Source organism: Brassica napus, chromosome C1 (genome assembly GCF_020379485.1).
Source record: "Brassica napus cultivar Da-Ae chromosome C1, Da-Ae, whole genome shotgun sequence".
In the NCBI taxonomy this organism is placed as follows: Eukaryota; Viridiplantae; Streptophyta; class Magnoliopsida; order Brassicales; family Brassicaceae; genus Brassica; species Brassica napus.
Genome location: NC_063444.1, coordinates 34,118,052 through 34,136,099, shown reverse-complemented (window position 1 = coordinate 34,136,099; position 18,048 = coordinate 34,118,052). Strand labels below are relative to the sequence as shown.

The window sequence follows — 18,048 nt, the reverse complement described above, 5'->3', positions numbered from 1 at the left end:
GTCTATGTACTAATTGCTCCACCACAGAGAACTAAGATAGGACCTCAAAAGGAGGATGAAGATATATGTTGGATATGATTCTACAATAATAAAGTACTATGAGCCAACTATGGATGATTATATTTGAGGCCAAGTACACGGATTATTTTAAGACCAGGAGGAGAAAAATAATAAAACTAGTAAAAGAATGGTAAAAAAAATAGAATGGAATCAATCATCAATGTCTTGGCAAGATCCTCGGACAAAAGAATGTGAAATAGACGTCCAGGAATTATACATTTACAAAGCTAGCTAATCAAATGTGTTGCAGTACCCACAACTGAGGTTCCCATCATCCGCAAAGGTCCTACCACAAGGTCCGGTTCAAGGGTTATAAGAGCTGGATTTGCCAAAGCTGTCCAGGAGCTGCTTGCACATGAACAAACCGGATTCAAGCAACTATTGATCCAGGAGTTGGCCGACTTAAAGCTTGAAGAAACCAGCGAACCATTAGAGGTCCCAGACTCCTTTCATTGAAGCCAGTTCTCCTCCATTGACCAGAATGAAGCCGGCCTGGCCATTTCCACCTTCATCCTCAATCCATCCAACCAACTTGCTTCCGGTTCAGAGATATAGTCGCCATCAGAAGGAGTAGTATGCTGTTGTACTCTTTTTCCTTATCGGGTTTTGTCCCACTGGGTTTTCCCGAAAGGTTTTAACGAGGCAACATGCAAGCATACTATGAGTTCTGATCCGGACATCTCAAACCGCGACCGGTCTATTGTTTTTCTTTAATTTATTTCGGTTAAGACTTTGGCCATTTGTCTAGGCCTTTTTATCTTTAGAGTCCATTAAGGAACAACTATTTAAACCCTTGTATTTACCAAATTTTCGGCCAAGTCTTTTTATGATATTGTTTTGCCTTAGCAAAGAAACCCTAAGTCTTTCAGTTGTGTGAAACCATTGAGAGCAGCCGCCTGACATATCAAAGAACCGATCCATTGTTCTTTGTGGAGTCCTTCGATCCAGTTCATCCCCTGTCCGATCTTGAGAGAGACATACGTCCAGCAAGAACCGGATCCATATCTATCCTTCAAACCATCCCCTGTTCTTGTTGAGAGAGACACACGTCCAGCAACTTGAATCCATCAGCCATCTCTATCCTTCTCTTGTTTTTGTTTCATTGCATCTATTGTTTCAGATCGGCCATTAAAATAAAAATCCATAAAAATTCATATTTGTTTCTGTTCTTTATTTCTCAGTTAACATACTCTCTGTTATTCATTTTTAATCCATAAAACTCATAAAAATCACTCTCTCTTGTTTCAGGTACAAACCGGCCGATCCTCCCCTCATCGCACTCGTCTAGCTGCTCCCGTGGCCATCCGTTCATCCTGTCCAGTCCGATCTCTTGAACCTCGGTCAAGCCATTGAGTAGTCTGGATCCCAGCCTGCAACAAAATGCCAAACACATTTGATGACCCGAAAAAGAATGACTAAGTCATATATAAACCAGCTTGTAAAGCACCAACGAATTTGATGTCCAAGAAGAGACACAGTCAAGTTGATACAGAGTCTATACAACGTATGAAACGTGGTAGACCAAATAGGTTCCAAAAGATAAGAATCCTCGGAAACAAAAGAAAGGTGCAGAGAATGATAATCAAAATCCAAATCCGAGGTTACTAAGGAAACCATCCCAGACATGGAGATAAGGCCGACCGGCTCTAAGGTACAGGTACCAAACAATGTAACTTGGGACGCCAAGCTGCAAAGTATTAAAGGTCCTGATAATAATGAATCTCAATCGATTATAGCATGTCTGGAACATAATGGAACCAATAAGGAATGTCGACATAAGATGAATTATTTGCATATAAGATAGCACTTGAATTTATGAATATAAGCGAGGATCATGAACCCACGTAAATATAAGAGTGCGCACTCGTAGAATAGATTGGATTGAATGGAAACGTGGGGTTAAATAGTTTAAAGAAGAAAGCGTATTTGGCCATATGATTAAGACGTCATATGATGTTAAAACCAGTGGTATAAATCGGTCTTGTGAGGAATATAAATCGTGAGATATACTCTCATGTGGTGGATGCAACTACTTTTAGATTTCTCTTAAGTCTGGCTATATAAGAGAGAAAATTAGACTTGAATCAAGTTGATGTAGTGACTGCATATTTATATGGTCCACTGGATAATGAAAGTAATAGAGAGTATTGAGCTGAAAGTACAACAAGTTCTCGAGAACAATATTGATAATCATCAAAGTATATGATCTGAATATCCTAGGAACCTCTGGATACAATTTCCCAAACAGTTGAATATCTCAAGAAAGAGTTTGAGATGAAATATCTTGGAAAACAAAGTTTTGTTTGGGATTACAGCTTGAGTACATTAACAATGAAATCCTTGTGCATCAAATAGTATATACAGATAAGTGTACTCAAGAGATTTAATATGGACCAGTCTCACCCATTATCTAGTACATGGGCGTGAGATCACTTGTTTTGGACACTGATCCATTCAGTCCAAAGGTGGACGATAAAGAAATCCATTTAGTCCTGAGATGGACGATGCATAAGTCTTGTTTTGGACACTGATCCATTCAATCCAAAGGTGGACGATAAAGAAGTCCATTTAGTCCTGAGATGGACGATGCAGAAGTCTTGTTTTAGACACTGATCTGATTGGTCCATAAGAAGGACGATGAAGAAGCCTTTGATTTTGATTTATTTTATACTAACCAGCCCAAAGAGGGGTTATTTGGTTTTGTTGATTTGTTTTCAGACATGTTATGTTTTATACATGGTGGTAAACGCATATCACAGCAACATCATCCAAGATTTCGTGTGTGTGTATTTGAGGTCGATGACTCAATATGTTCGATCAGATTGTGGCATGACCGATGGTAAAAAAGAACCAACTATCATGTTCGAGGACGAAGCATATTCTGCCCAAGATCTTCATCACCCACGGATTGCAGAAAATTGGAGAGGTCCAAGGGACCTTCAGTAATGTCCAAATCAGGAGGAGTAATGTGTGTTGTACTCTTTTTCCTTCACCATGGTTTTGTCCCAATTGAATTTTCCTAGTAAGGTTTTAATGAGGCAACATTAAAGCACATTACAAACCCTAAATGGTTATGGCATCCAAGGGGGGGTGTTATGAACCAGATTGTGGATGACTCATAACTAAGAGATTATGATTTGTAATCTTTTCATTTATCTATGACGGTGTAATCTCCTATATAAGGAACCTCTATGTTATGAATAAAGAAAGATTTTTCCATTACTTTTATAACGGGCTCAATATTTTTAAAGTTTTTTTTTGTATGCGGAAATATTTTTTTAGCTCAGGGCCCATATAATACTTGAGACCGGCCTGAGTTTAGTTTAAGTTTGTGCCAAAATATTTTCTTACCTGAAACTGTAAAAGTATTGTCTCCGAAGAACTTGTTTCTGCCAGTTTAGCTTTCAAGGAAATCCTTTATTTTCCCGACGATCGGTATCGCTTTTTAGTGTTAAAAAGTCGTGTGGACTTTAGAGATTAATAAATAAATAAAGCATGAAGTCTAGTTGAAGTGGCTTTAGAACCATATGAGTTACATGTCTTCCACATGCTCTAACATCTATTATTTGGCATTCACAAATCGCAATTAAATATGCTGACCCCAAAAAACAGCTAGAGTATAAATCCGATTTGTTTATTTTCCTCGACAATGTTCAAATTCAAGTATGTATTTGAAAATGTTAAACAAGACGAAAATTTATTATCTACAAAAGTTGGTTAAAGTAAAAGAGCATTGGGAAGAACAACTAATTCATCAAAGTAGTTATCTACCAACAACAGTGGTTAAAGTAATATCGTTAACCGTAGGAACATCCTGACCTTCCACGATCTCGCCGGAGTTCAAGAACGAGTGGAAGGTAGGCTGTCTCGGTCGCGGAAGGTTACTCATTCGACTCTCCAACATCAATAAAACCGAACCTATGTTTGGTCTGTATATTACCGAGTCTTGTGTACACAACATCCCCACGTGGACGCATCTCATTGCTTCGTTCACGTCTTGAGTGTCCTTCACCGTTGGATCTATTAGCTCTTTGGTCTTTCCTTGGCTCCATAAATTCCAGGCCTGAGTTTTTGTTACGTCCTTTAGAACATTAGTTTCTTGATTTGAAGAAAAAAGGAACCAAACCTAAATATCAAGAGAAACTTACATAGCCGATGAGACTTCCATGTTCAGACCCTCGAAAGCTAAAGTTCTTGCTTCCACTTACAATCTCCAGTATCAGCACTCCAAAGCTATACACATCAGATTTGTCTGAGAACATCCCTTCCATTGCATACTCCGGAGCCATATAACCACTACACATTTTACCAACATCAAAACCATAAGAGATTGATAAAGAAGAGAAAACAACAAAGAGGTTCGCTTAGTTACTATGTGCCGACAACTCGGATCGTGTTGGCCTGATCTTGTCGGTAGTTGAAGATCCGAGCCATACCAAAATCCGAAATCTTCGGATTCATTTCCTTGTCAAGCAAGATATTGCTAGCTTTTAGGTCACGGTGAATGATTTTTAGTCTTGAGTCTCTATGCAAGTAAAGCAATCCCCTCGCGATTCCTCCAATGATATCCCATCGTTTCTTCCAGTCTAAACTTCCTCGTTTACCCTCATCTGCGCAAAGGACTAGTTATATACTCAATCCAGAAAACTTCCAAATTTTTTTGAAGAAAACATACCGAAAAGGAAACTGTCCAAGCTCTTATTTGGCATGTATTCATAGAGAAGTATTTTCTCATTGTTTTCAATGCAACATCCTACTAATCTAACAAGATTTCGATGCTGGAGTTTTGCAATCAGTAAGATCTCGTTCTTGAATTCCTCTAGCCCTTGCTTGGATTTCCCTGATAATCTCTTCACCGCGATCTCTGTGTCCCCTGGAAAGTTTCCCTGTTCAAACACAACACAATTGTTAGATAAGGATTAAAACTTTATCACCAACATATTAGTCTCAATAAGATTACTACTAGTAATATTCCAATGCTTGACCTTATATACAGTACCAAATCCGCCCTGTCCAAGCTTGTTTTCTTCAGCGAAATTTCCTGTTGCTAAGGCAACGCTGTTGAAACTGAAAATGGGAAAATCTGGTGTGTCAACTAGACCCCCTACCAGAACTTGGCTCGTCGAGCTTGAGGACTTCACCGAGTAGTCTTTGTTCTCTTCGAAAACTGGAAGGTGTTTATTCCTCCACAATATAGCTGCATATTATTAAACAATTGATACTTTAGTTTTTTTTAAAGCTGATTTATTCTATTAAAAATAACGAAAAAAATATTACATGACTTACAACCAACAAATAATTGATCAGTTAGCATATATGCACGTACTCTTTTTAAAGCAGTGTGTGTGACTAGAGACTTTACCTTTAACTCTTTTCTTGAACTTCCACAAGATCCAAATGCATAATACGAGCAAGAAGGCTCCTATAACACTTAAAATAATGATCCATAGCTTTGAGTTTTCCTTCCCACCTACTCACACAACAAAAGAAATCCAAGTATTTTAGGATCAGTTATGTTTAATCTTTCAAAATGTATTATGACTACTCAAACATTTTACAGACCTAGTTCAGATTCCGCTAGCCGGATGTTAATAGACTGTCCACCATGCTGAAAACGCTCCATATCTATCAAATCTCTAGTCCAAATCATGCATCCGATCCCTCTAACAAACGCATAAGCATTACACAAGCAATCCCTGACGCATACATCTTTACAAGTCTCTGAGCTTCTAAGGGAGACAAATGATCCAAAATCAGGCAACTTCATTCCCCTAAGTTCCATGAACTCGTCTTCTCTCAGACTCTGGCTACAGTTCAATGGCACTCTTCTTTTGCAGCCACCCGAGAAATCTCCATCGTCCCACAGATTCTGATTCACCGGCTCAAACCCATCGATGCAACTACATTTACCGGAACCAAACTCTTTGCTCTCGTCACATACGCTGTAATTACCGCAACGGTTATACTTCTCACATTCCGTGCTCGGTTTCAACAGAAGCAAAGTCCAGTTCTTGCCATCTTTGTTCCATCTGAACTGCTCTATTACACCATCAAGCGTAATCTGAAACCTTAGCAAGTCAGAGCTATCTGACGGAACATACGTGAAGTACACGCTACCATCTCTTTCAGGAGGAGAAGAAAGCTTAAACCCGTAAATATAGTTTGTGACACGGGACATGTCCGGTATACCGGTAAAGATAACCGAATCCCACGGACCGCTTCGCCATTTCCTCGTTTCTCCTTCCCAAATCACAATCTCTGGTGGTCCAATAGGATCAATCCCTAACGAATACCTTCCTGGTGAAGGATCAGTTTCGGACATCCATGGTGTAAAAGCGCGATTCTCTCCGCTTGTTGGGTTCACCCTAACCCTCATACCGGGCAAGAAAGTATCAGTTGGGTTGTTAAAGCTCTCCCAAAACCTAGTGTCCCTGTCTGAATCTGAAGACAGAACCAGATCCCCTGTTTCCAATAGAACAGCAACGGTATTGTTCAACTTGGGCGGCACGTTTGTGGACCAAACGGTGTTGTTTTGTCCATCTACGACCACCAAGTTCCCGTCATCTGCAAGCTTCAGAGTTCCGTTGTGATCAGACAATGGCCTCTCTCGGTTTGCTACCCAGACAATTGTTTGAGGTTCGATGTTCTTGTACCAGATTCCGACATACCTTAAGGTTGAATCTTTCGGGCTGAAGAATCCGAGCTCGAAAACTTCGTCCTCGCTGATCAGTGTGTCTCCGTCTCGTATCGTGTTGTTTCTGGTGATTGAGGTGCTTGTGGTGCAAGATACGATGCTGCATAGTTGAAGCAAAATCAAAAGGGTCGAGACCAAAGTAAGGTTTCTTTTCAACTCTGCCATATCTGACAAGATTTTATTCTCAGATATCTGTATATTTCATGAAAGAAATTAATGGAAAGAGCAAAAATAGTGGCCGTCGAATTTTATACTACGTCCGTTCCTGAAAGTAAGATGTTTTAGATTTTTTTCTTGTTCCACAAAGATAGATTTTCTATATTGTTAAGGTATTTTTTTATACTTTTGAGGAACATTAATTGAGAATATTTGAATTGATTAAATTTCATTGGTGAAAAGTTATTGGAAAGTGTATAATAAAGTAAAAAGTAATTTAAATTATAAACATTTATTAAATTCTTAATAAGCGTGCATATTCTAGAAAATCTTACTTTCAGGAACAGAGGGAATATCTTTTTGTAAGTTTGCTGATTTTTCAGGAAGACTATACTAATTGGTCTCAGATATCTGTATATTTCATGAAAGAAATTAATAGAAAGAGCAAAAATAGTGGCCGTCGAATTTTATATCTTTTTGTAAGTTTGCTGATTTTTCAGGAAGACTATACTAATTGGTCTTTCCAAAATTAGCGACTTGTATTTGTTTTCGTATAAAAAGATGAATATATATGTATTTATATTCTAGAAACGATATTGAAATAATCCAAACAAAATACAGTACCAACGACTGAAAAAAGACAACCAGCGTATCGTGTTTGACTGTTGACGAATGACAACAGTATGAATTTTTCACGTTTTTATTTAGACTTTTAATGGAGAACTGTGACTTGCAAGGCCAGAAACGTTTGTGTCAATCAATTTTTATCTTCTTATTGAAGATGCGACTTCTTTGGTTTGGTCGTTGCGAAAATTCCAAGATTTATTATTCCACAATCTATTTTACTATTTTTCTTTTTCGAGTCTTTCTAGTTACTAGTACTAGCCTATCTAGTACCATACTATTATACATTAAAAAAATTATTTTCCTTTTCAAAATATTAATGTACAGTAATATTTATATTAGTTAATATAAATTTAGTCTAATTATAAATCTATTACTATAAAAACGGTTTGAGACCTCCGCGTCATCGTCCACGTAGGAAAGTCGCACGTCTTGGAGTCGCCACGTGTCCACTTATGCAAAACGTACTGTATCACTTAAACTTCAGCGTGATGGGCTTTGATCTTATACTTATATTTGTAAGTTTTTTGTTCACGGTGTTATGAGTTTACTGGGCTTTCGTTTTAATATTGAGAATGACAAATATCCAATCTAATAGAGAGCGACAGCTCCATTCGCTTGCGGAGTCTTCTCAGTTTAAGGTTTCATCGTCTTATTCGATCTCTCTCAATTTAGGGTTTCATCTTCTTCTTCGATCTGTCAGTGGGTTAACCAGCAATGGAGATTCAACATCTCGCGTTTGACGAATCGGCGTGAAGAGAATTTGTGCTCTGCGCCGTTAGCATCGAATCGTCTTTTGTTTGTAGACGTTACGGGATCTATTGATTCATTGTCTTTAAGTAACATCTTTAATTAGCCGTCGCAAATCAATGAAGACGATTCATTCAATGATAATTATCATAGTTCTAGGCGGTGTTTTCCATGTATAAATAGGTAATCCTGCATCCATTGAGCATCATCCTCACATTTGGTGATAATCCAAAGAAGTTATATGAAGAGTTCTTTTTTTTTGTTGTTGGTGGTAATGGCTAACCCATCTGTTCTTGGTGGTAATGGCTAAATAAGAGGAGAACGAGAAGAAGAATATGGAGGTTTGGAAAAGGATTTAAGCTCAGCTTTATTGTGTGGAAGAAGAGACCGAGCAATTGGTGAGGCTTATATAATTTTATTATCTTCATCATAATCTTATTTTTCTTCAAATTTTTGTTTCAGGATTTAACAATTGGATTGAACCAAAAAAAACTTTTTTTTTGTTTTGTTCCATAAAGGATCGGACTCTAATGTTAGGCCTAGAACTGAAGTGATCATCACGAAAGACATGATATAGTATATGGTTTTGGGGGCTTATATGAGTTATGTGGATCAAAGCTCTTTATACTTGATGTTATGAGACGAACCATTTCTTCTTCTCGGTAATGTTATACTTGATAACTAAGAAGCTTAGTGGTGGAATTACATATCAGGAACTTGAAGGTTTAGCTGACCCCATGAGGAAAGAAATTGCTTTGGACAGGAAGGAGAATGATTCTGTCAATAAATAATTAAAGCCATTGGCAACGTAAGCTCTCACTCCATCATCATTTCATCTTTGAATCTGCCATTGATAGATTTTTGTGTGTCAGGTTGTTTGAAGCTTCTTCCTCCTGAAGAGCTTGAGCATCTTGATACCTTAGAGCGTAACGAGTCAAGCTCCCATGTAAGAAACTTGTGTACCTAACAGGTGCTGATGCAAGCTCTCCTGTTCGTGGGAACGGGACACGTTTTAATTTGTTTACTGAGAACCAGGCTTTTGCAGAGAGAGAGTAGTTTTCAGGCCAACACTTGGTAACTCTTACAAGGCTAATAACTTGAGTTTCATTATCATTATATGCTTCTTTATTGATGAGTGCTGTTTTGTTGTGATCAGGTGAGTGAGACAGTTTCGGTGCACTGTGGGTTTTCAACGAGAATGGAGGGTTTAGAATTTTGGATGAGAATAAGAAGTATATGCGAAGTTTTCAAATTGTAGTCTCCGCATGTGCCTTTGGTGGGGGAGATAACCTTGACCAACCTATTGGAATGTCTAAGGCATCACCTCAAAAGGTTTTTCAATCTGATTCTGTTGAACTGTTTTAATTTTTGAACACACCTTAAGTCTTTTGTTGAACTGTTCTATCTGCTGCATGCATTCCTGAATTGAAGTTTTTTAATTGTGAATTCAGGTTTGCTACGTATCGTTTTGGCAGAGCCGTGCGACCTTGAGACCAAAAGAAACATTGGCTTAATTAGGGCATCATTTTAAAAAAAAAACACTTAATAGCATATGTTTAGTTAATATTACCAATCATAAGTACTAATATATATTTTATATGGGCTTGAGTTTTAAACTATAATATTATCAGTAGGCTAAATATGGGCCACAACACATAAAGACATTCATTAATACTTCACTAATTAAAGTTAAATTTACTTAAAAAAATTATTCATGTAATTTTACAAAAATTAGGGTAACAAATCCAATTTCACGACGTCTTTTGTCTCTTCCAACTTCTGATCACGTCTTCTTCTCACACACAAACCTGCAGTTCTGATTTTTGAAGTTTAAGATTTATTAACAAAGTAGCTTTATCTCACTTTCTCTCTTACAATTCAAACTAAAGTAAAAGTACTACCTATTGTTATCTATTTTCATCTATTTTGTGAAACAGTGAATAACAATCAGAATTTTATATGTTGATAGAACGATGTCATCGAACAAAAGACATCAACCGTGTGGAGCAGACAACAGAAAAAAAGAAGAACAAAAAAGATGAGGAAACAAAATTTCAAAAGAATGGTTTATTAAGGTATTTCAAAAAATCTGAAACTCTTGATACCTTTGTAGAGAATAATGATGAACAAGAACAACATGGTACGTCTAGAGAAGATAATGATGAACAAGAACAACATATTGAAGTGCTAGACTTTTTGCAAAGTGTTCATGATTTTTATCCGAACTCATGGATTGCTAATCGAATATTGTTGACCATTCCTGTTTCGGTTGCATCTGCTGAGAGGAGTTTTTCGAAGTTGAAGCTAATAAAATCTTATCTTCGTTCGACTATGTCACAAGAAAGATTAAGTGATTTGGCTATCTTATCTATCGAGAGAGAACTCTTAAGGAACATTGATTTTGAAAGTTTAGTCAATGAGTTCTTAGAGAAGAAGGGAAGACAAATTATGTTTTAGAATTATTATGCAGTGTTTTTTTTTGAATTGACTCTTTATAAGACATTTTTATGAATGAAGGCATATTTTTTTTCTCGCTTACGTATGGTTTTAATGCTCGCACGGCTCTGGGTTTTGGGATGATGTTACACTCGCAACGCAGGAAGCAGAGGGTCATAAGATTGGCGCGACTCTCTTATCGATAAATTCCTAATAATATCATAAGTCTTATAAAAGCAAAAGCAACAAATATTCATAAGCCATAATAGTAAATGGTCATCAAAATCAGTAGAAGTAAAGATAATATGTGACATAAATTATTTTGGAAGTTGTCATGCTCACATGCGATATGTATATGGTATTATTTATCTTTCGCAGCAAGAACATTACATTGTAATAAAATTAAAGAACTTTCTTCGTGAGATTTATGAACTGAAGAACCTTATTTGCTACACATCACACCCTCTCTACATTGTTTTTTGGTCAAACACCCTTTCTACATAATTTTTATAAATTTACACAACACAAAAAGCAAAAAGCAAATGCTAGTTTATCTCTACTATATAAAAGGAGCTAATTTTGAGATTTCTAAAGGATGCCACATTAGTAAAAATATTCCACACCAATCATTTTGCCATATCATCACGGAATGGACTTCAAACACAAGATATCCAGCCCATAAGTAAAGGTTTGTTGGCTTTAGTGGCCCGAACCTAATTCTAAGACTATTCCACCGTAACGAAAAGAAATGAAGAAAAAATTACACTGAAGGTTACTTTTATAAGTTGCACTAGGGTTGGCCCGCCCTACGGGCGGGATATATTATACTTGTGGTATACATTATTATTTTGTATGATTTTATGGTTTGAATTTTTGGTTTGCATTGCAAGAGAAGTGGAAATGGATGATAATGATTTATATTTAAAACTATCGATTAATTGATGGTTTGACCGGATGAGGGATTATATGTGGTAGATTTATTTTGCTTGTCTATTTGTCTATACATAAATCTTTGTCCTTGAGACTTGCTTCGGAGAGCATCTCCAGCGTTTGTTTAGGTGTCTCACCTGACCGAACCAAGGCTACTATTCTCTGGTCGAGAGAGTTACGATGGACCTATCTCATCAGCGAATCTTTTCTCGTTGATTTGACGCATCATATATTTGTTGTGTTATGGGTGATTGTCAATTTTGAACTCTTATGTGGACATGGTCACAAAATAAATAAATAAAACTCTAATGTGGACATAATATGTAAATTTTTTCGTTTTTGTTTGTTTGATGATGTTAATTATAGAGTCAGTTGGGATAATTTCAAGAAAAAAATATGGTTTTTCTTTCATTTTATAAGGGTTGCATTATTAGTACTACTATTGTAAGGGTGTTCTTTTCAACAAAACATTTATGCATTTAATACGAATAATTGTTAATTTGATCCAAAAATGAATTTGAGAGGGGACCATGATTGAAAAATCACTTTAAGAATTAATCTGGCTTTTTTAAGGAAAAATCTGCAAGCAAAAGTTTATCTTTAAGGAAAAAGTTTATCTTTCCAGTAAAAAAAAAAAGAGAAATAAAAAGTCTCTTTTTCTCCATATATTTCCATCTTCGCTTTGTAATTGGTGACTTAGCTCTATTTTTTCTCAAATGTTATTTATCAATCCCATTGTTTCTCGAGAATCTGCAAGCATCCCATTCTGAGAATCACACAAACATACTGAATCATATATGGTTGCTTCTTCGGTTACTCTTGAAAATTCACAATGAAACCAGTTTGGTATATGAGAACTGATAGAATGTACCTGTTGACACATACTCGGTAGCCGCATAGCCAAAAATACTCAACTTAGCTAGAATCATCAATGCAGAGCACATTTTATACATAGAACAAACGCTGCTAAAAATAAACACTCCCCTGAAACAAAGAAACACGGTTGATATCTGAACTCTATAAACAAATTCTCTTTTCTTGAACAATCCCAATATGCGTGACTCCAACGTCATCACACATACACATAGCCTAAATTAAAAGCCTAAATTTACAGGGACATTCAGTACTAATTAAAAGATATGGTTACTCTATACATAAGGGCAAAGAAAACGTGAAGATGCATTGCTATTGTGAGAGAAACCAAGATAGGGAGAAGGCAAAAAACACATTTATTTTAATTCTTAGTGCATGATTGCTAGGCAGCCATAAGGATGCATTCAGACCAAGGAAACTTGATCATGGAATGCAGGTAACATGGATCCAACAGTCTGAAGAAGTATTATCGATGCATTTCAAGAGCTCCTGGTTTCTGTTTTGGTGTCTGAACACATCTCATCACCTGCTCGGCTGCCAGTCAAGTTCATGTCCTAAAAGAACTCTCTGATCAGGTTCTATGACATCAAGAGCCTACACCAGAACGAATTTTCACCCATTAGTCTAGGAAAAGTGTAGTGGCTTTGTACCTTTTGTAGCACTTTGCAACCGTACATCTGCAGACTAAGTGGAACTATTCCATAAGATGACACGCTTGTTGATTTCTCTATTCGAATAACTGGAACAGATATAGCACAAATAACTAAGGAAAGGGACAACCTGACGGGCAATGGACAGTAAAACATAGGATCAATTACGAACAAACCTTCTGAAGCATGAGTAAAAGTTTCCCTAAAGTCAGCTGCTTTTCCTTCTGAATTACAATTATCAAGCTTTTTCTGATTCAATCCGCTCCTGTGCTGGTACACTCTGAAAGGAAACAAAAATTTGGTTAAAGTTTATTAGCATATATGTTTGAGTGGAAACCCAAAAAAAATCTCGTGAAAGGTAAAAACTTCCTCGAATTCAAAGTGGAATTAAGCAAATTCCGCCGTCATCATCTTCATCTTTCTCAATCCAAAGTGGTGAGTTCCTCGTAATCAGCTACAAAAAAACTGAAAAAAGATCACTGAGCAGTATAAAAAAAGAAGGTGCTTCTATTCTTTCGACTTCTATAAGATGAAAAGTAAATCCTGACGTACCCAAGTGACTTCAGACTTGGGACTCAAGTCCAGAAATTCTGATGCTGCTGTGGATCTTAGATTAGTAGTATATCTGAGCAGTCAATCTGGTAGCCAAGGTGAAAAGGGTATAACCGGCGGCATAGAAGGAGGTGTTGCCGGAAGGGCTGAACCTAGCGCCACTGAATATGATGATGTAGACGTCCACGAAATCGGCGTCGTGGTGATAGCCGGCTGTACCCAAGTGATTATCTGAAAATCATCGACGGAGACATTCACCGTCGTATGTAAACCAAAGGTCGTGGAGAGGACACCAATATATCTCCAATCGCTGATTATATCACACTAAAGATATATATGAGGGAAAGAGAGGGATTCCAAAGGGCTGGATCGCATTAGATGCAGGAGTTACGGGCATGGATTGATTAATCTGATTTATGGCCCTTCGCTAAACCAAAGTCTGAAACCTTTCCGCAGAATGAAACGCATAGTTTTGGTGAAGGGGACAGGTGTCATCCTCACAGAGACTGACTTTCTGACCTGTTTGCCTACGTGTCTCATCCAGGAGAGAATAAACCATATTTTATATAAATAGATTTGCACTATGACATACTTTATACATGCAGAGTACTTTTTCTCTTTAAAATGTCCAAAACACTCTTTACTACACGTCTTTCTCTCTCGTCTGCTATTTTATTTTTCGAGAAATCAAATCATCTTCTACTTTCAAATTAAAAGCAATTGATTTTCCGTTAATCTTCAACACAAAGTGAAGAACAAAGAAAAAATACAAACACAACTGCTCTTGTAATTGCAATTCTTTTATCAATTACAAAAAATCATATCTACCCTAATCTGAGGCATCTTCTTTTTTCTTCTCCACCGACAATTTCAATTTGCAAGAAGAAACATGAACGCAGTCCCGATTCCTCACAGAAGCATCAAGTACTTAAAGACCAAGATATTGAGCTCGTCAATGTCGCTTATAACCACATTATTATCTTTGGTTGGTCAAAGTTGTGGATAAGGAAATCGTAGGTGGGGCTCGTGTGGTCAGAGTGGATATGAATGGAAGATTGGTGGTTGTGACTGTGTGTATTTTGTGTGTGGGCATCAAGGATGGATAGGATAACCGTAGATGGGGGCTGTGTGGTCATTGGAATTGTAGTTGGAGGAAATGTGGATGTACATAGATCTACACTGACCGAACATAAATCATGCAACCACAACAACTCTGACCACATATTCATAGAGGTTGATTGGTTTGTGTTTTGGTTGCTGTGGACAGCAAAAAATATTTCTACAGCCACAATATTTAACAATCAAGCTTTGCTTTGATTTTTGAAACCTACAGCTTCGTTTCTTTTTTTTCCTTTTCTTTTGGCTGTATACACTAATATTTCCGCAGCAAAATAACAGTGCTTTAGAAACTTATTAATAAATCTGTGAGTTTTATAACATACAAAATCACAGCAAAAATTTTACAGCTACAGCAAAAAAATACACAGCATAAATTCTACAGCAAAAAACTAAAATCACAGCTGTAACCAATCAGACCCATATATTCTGGGTTTGAAGTAAGTGTAGATTTCCACAAAATAGTTCTAGAAGAAGAAGAGAAAGATCGATAGGAAAGAGAACTGAATTTTATGTTTTTGTTTATGGGTCATGTGTATATGAATGCACCTCTGATGTTGACATCGTTGGAAAATGACTCGTTGAACTAATAGGTATTATAGTCAAAACAATAACAATTCCAAGGTTAAAAGTACACCTCATGCTTAAAGTAACTCATTTTGCCAGAAGCCACAAGAAAGTACCTATATGTGTAATGCTCTCGGAAATGAATCTGGTGTTGCTTAAAATATTCAACCAATCGTATCAAACTACATTATTAAAAACCTATATCCCTTGATTAAAAACTTTTGGATTTCTCGATCTCTTCAGGACAACAGAAAAAAAAACAGCCAACGTTTAATATTACTCATCAGCGATGATTTTAATGATGATCCTCTTTTAAAAAGCTCACAAAACCGTTTCTTTCACAGTCTAATCAACAAACTAAAACCTCTCCCAGAAACCTCTGAAATCCAATCATAGCTTCAAAAGATCTACATCTGCTACTTATTTCTTTCGGGGATATCTTAGTCTTCCGGATTCTGTTTCAGCCAGTTTAATATTATATGATATTGATTCTGTCTATCTCGCTTTGGAATTTAAGTTTCAGTACATGTTTCCTTATAAATATGTACGTGCTTTTTTTGTTGTGTACTTTGATGTGTCCAGGGTTACATTTGGACCTATACCAAGAAAAAAATAACTACAGGTGACCTGTTTATTTTTTTTAAATGTGCTCATCACGAGTTTTGTTTTCAGCTGGCTTTGATTTTTTATCTCAGATTACGAGTTTTGTCTGTATTGAATCGGGGGTTTTAATTTGTATTATGGTTTGAGAGGGATGCTTAGATTGCTGAACCCCATGTAGTTAAATAGTGAGATCAAAACTTAATTCATGTTCAATCCCAAGCAGAGTTACAAAACTGCATGGTAAGAAAATACTTACTGATGAGTTGAATCAAGTGGGTGATAGCTGAAGATTCATAAAAAAAAAAAAGCAACCGTCTGTGGATAAAGGCATTCATACCATAGAAGTTATAGAGAAACTCTCAGCAATGAACAAGCCCTCAATTGGAGATAATTCACAATTGCGACGGTGTCATGTGATGGACCTCTAATAAGTAAATTCACATGCCCCTTTGTCAGTCTCCAGAAGACACATAGGTACTCTTCGCTACCTCACATTATAGTCCTGATGTAGACATTTAGGTTATTTTTACCATTTATTTAGTTGGAATGATTTATTGACAGGCATCGGAAGAAATGGCTCAATACCATAGAGGTTAACCTGTCTCTGCCGATTAATTTTAGTGGTGGGTTTACACGTTCACAAAAGAATGATAAGAAATCTGAATAGTAGTAAATGTTCGTACATATGCTTTTGATTATTGACTGGCTGAATATAAGAAAATGTATTACATTTTCAGGGCTCTAAATGTTTACTTCAACAACCTTACCGAAGTCAACCTTGATTTGGAGCTGACAAGAAGGTGGAGAATAACTTCCAGTAGCTGTGGCCGTGAAGTCGCATTACTTGGTTGTTACAATGCGAGTTGCAAGAATACATATGCAAAACTGATGCCAGGATGTAGATGGGACAATGTAAGTATTGCATAAGATTATATAGAAGCTCTATATGATAGTCCCTTATACGGGTTTTTAACACCTTTTCTTTTCAAAATGTAAACGTTGTAATCCTATACCCTTCAGATGCATCCTATAAGTTTCCCTGTGAAGAGACTAATCCAAAAGAAGAAAAATGCAAGCGTATTCCCACTAAATGGTATTGTCATTTTCATTTGTTGGTAGGAATTATGAGGAGATTCTTTTTTTTTTTAAATACAGTACTTACAATAACTTTATCTATCTATGTATCTTCTCTAGGCCACTAACACTCTCTACCTAATGAAGTATTCTAACATCATTGAGCAAGCATTTTCACGGATTACCCATGAAATTGGTTCTATGTTGTTCAGGACTTACCGATGAATGAGTATGTATACTTCTTTTTACCCTTTTGTTTCATGAAAACCTTGACTTTGAAAAACAAATTACATGCATGGATGGCTTTGGGTTACATGGTGTGATTTCGGAATTTTCTGAACTGTCTGGAGTTACCAGCCAATAACACAAATCATTGGCACGACCCAATGAAAATGGAGTCTGCAAAAGAACCCTCAAGTTCATGATGGGGGTCTTGGAGGGGAAATGGATTCTAAGCATATATTGTAAGTATTATAATTCTATCAGGAAGAAAACATGTGTGGTGCGGTTGATGAAATCAAAAATTGGTCAAACTGTATGTATATCTTTTCTTTCAGGGATCAAGGCATGCATGAAAAACACAAAATGTGTAACCCAGCCATATAGATTTCCATAGATGTTTATGCAACGCGACAAATACCTTATATTGGAAGACAGAGCTTTGAACAAGGATAGCTTCGTTTCTCTCTCTCTCTCTCTCTCTATATATATATATATATATATATATATATATATATATATATATATGTTCCAGCAGACTTGAGAATACTCACATCTTAATAGTTTCATTCACCGATATGTAGAAACCAACTCTTAATAGTACACTCCGGCGCCCAATTTGAACCACATCACTGATTCATCACAAGCTCATGTGGACGTTGGATCTTCATGGTGTTACCTTTTTTAATAATAAATATTATATATTTAATCAACTCACTATTACCGATATGCAAAAACCAACTC

General features: G+C 36.7%; 1 protein-coding gene and 1 long non-coding RNA gene across 2 annotated transcripts; one reads left to right on the top strand and one right to left on the bottom strand.

The window, feature by feature from the left end:
• Positions 1–3,678: 3,678 nt before the first annotated feature.
• LOC106373724 (putative G-type lectin S-receptor-like serine/threonine-protein kinase At1g61610) lies at positions 3,679–6,975 on the bottom strand. The gene is made up of 7 exons (XM_048745838.1): positions 5,623–6,975; positions 5,423–5,530; positions 5,046–5,257; positions 4,736–4,946; positions 4,433–4,670; positions 4,209–4,356; positions 3,679–4,123 (listed from the first exon to the last, which is right to left on the bottom strand). The coding sequence occupies exons 1-7, from the start codon at positions 6,917–6,919 to the stop codon at positions 3,824–3,826; spliced, it is 2,514 nt and encodes an 837-aa protein (XP_048601795.1). The 5' UTR covers positions 6,920–6,975; the 3' UTR covers positions 3,679–3,823.
• A 9,075-nt stretch (positions 6,976–16,050) lies between these two features.
• On the top strand, positions 16,051–17,782 carry LOC125580758. The gene is made up of 3 exons (XR_007318497.1): positions 16,051–16,485; positions 16,573–16,923; positions 17,032–17,782. It is a non-coding gene; the product is annotated as an uncharacterized LOC125580758 (long non-coding RNA).
• Positions 17,783–18,048: the final 266 nt, after the last annotated feature.

Bases quoted from the DNA above. Each gene is read 5' to 3' on its own strand.
- LOC106373724 (XM_048745838.1), bottom strand. From the start codon at position 6,919: ATGGCAGAGTTGAAAAGAAACCTTACTTTGGTCTCGACCCTTTTGATT. The intron at 4,357-4,432 runs GTAACTAAGCGA...TAAAATGTGTAG, and splicing joins ATCCGAGTTGTCGGCACATA to TGGTTATATGGCTCCGGAGT. The intron at 4,124-4,208 runs GTAAGTTTCTCT...ACAAAAACTCAG, and splicing joins ATGGAAGTCTCATCGGCTAT to GCCTGGAATTTATGGAGCCA.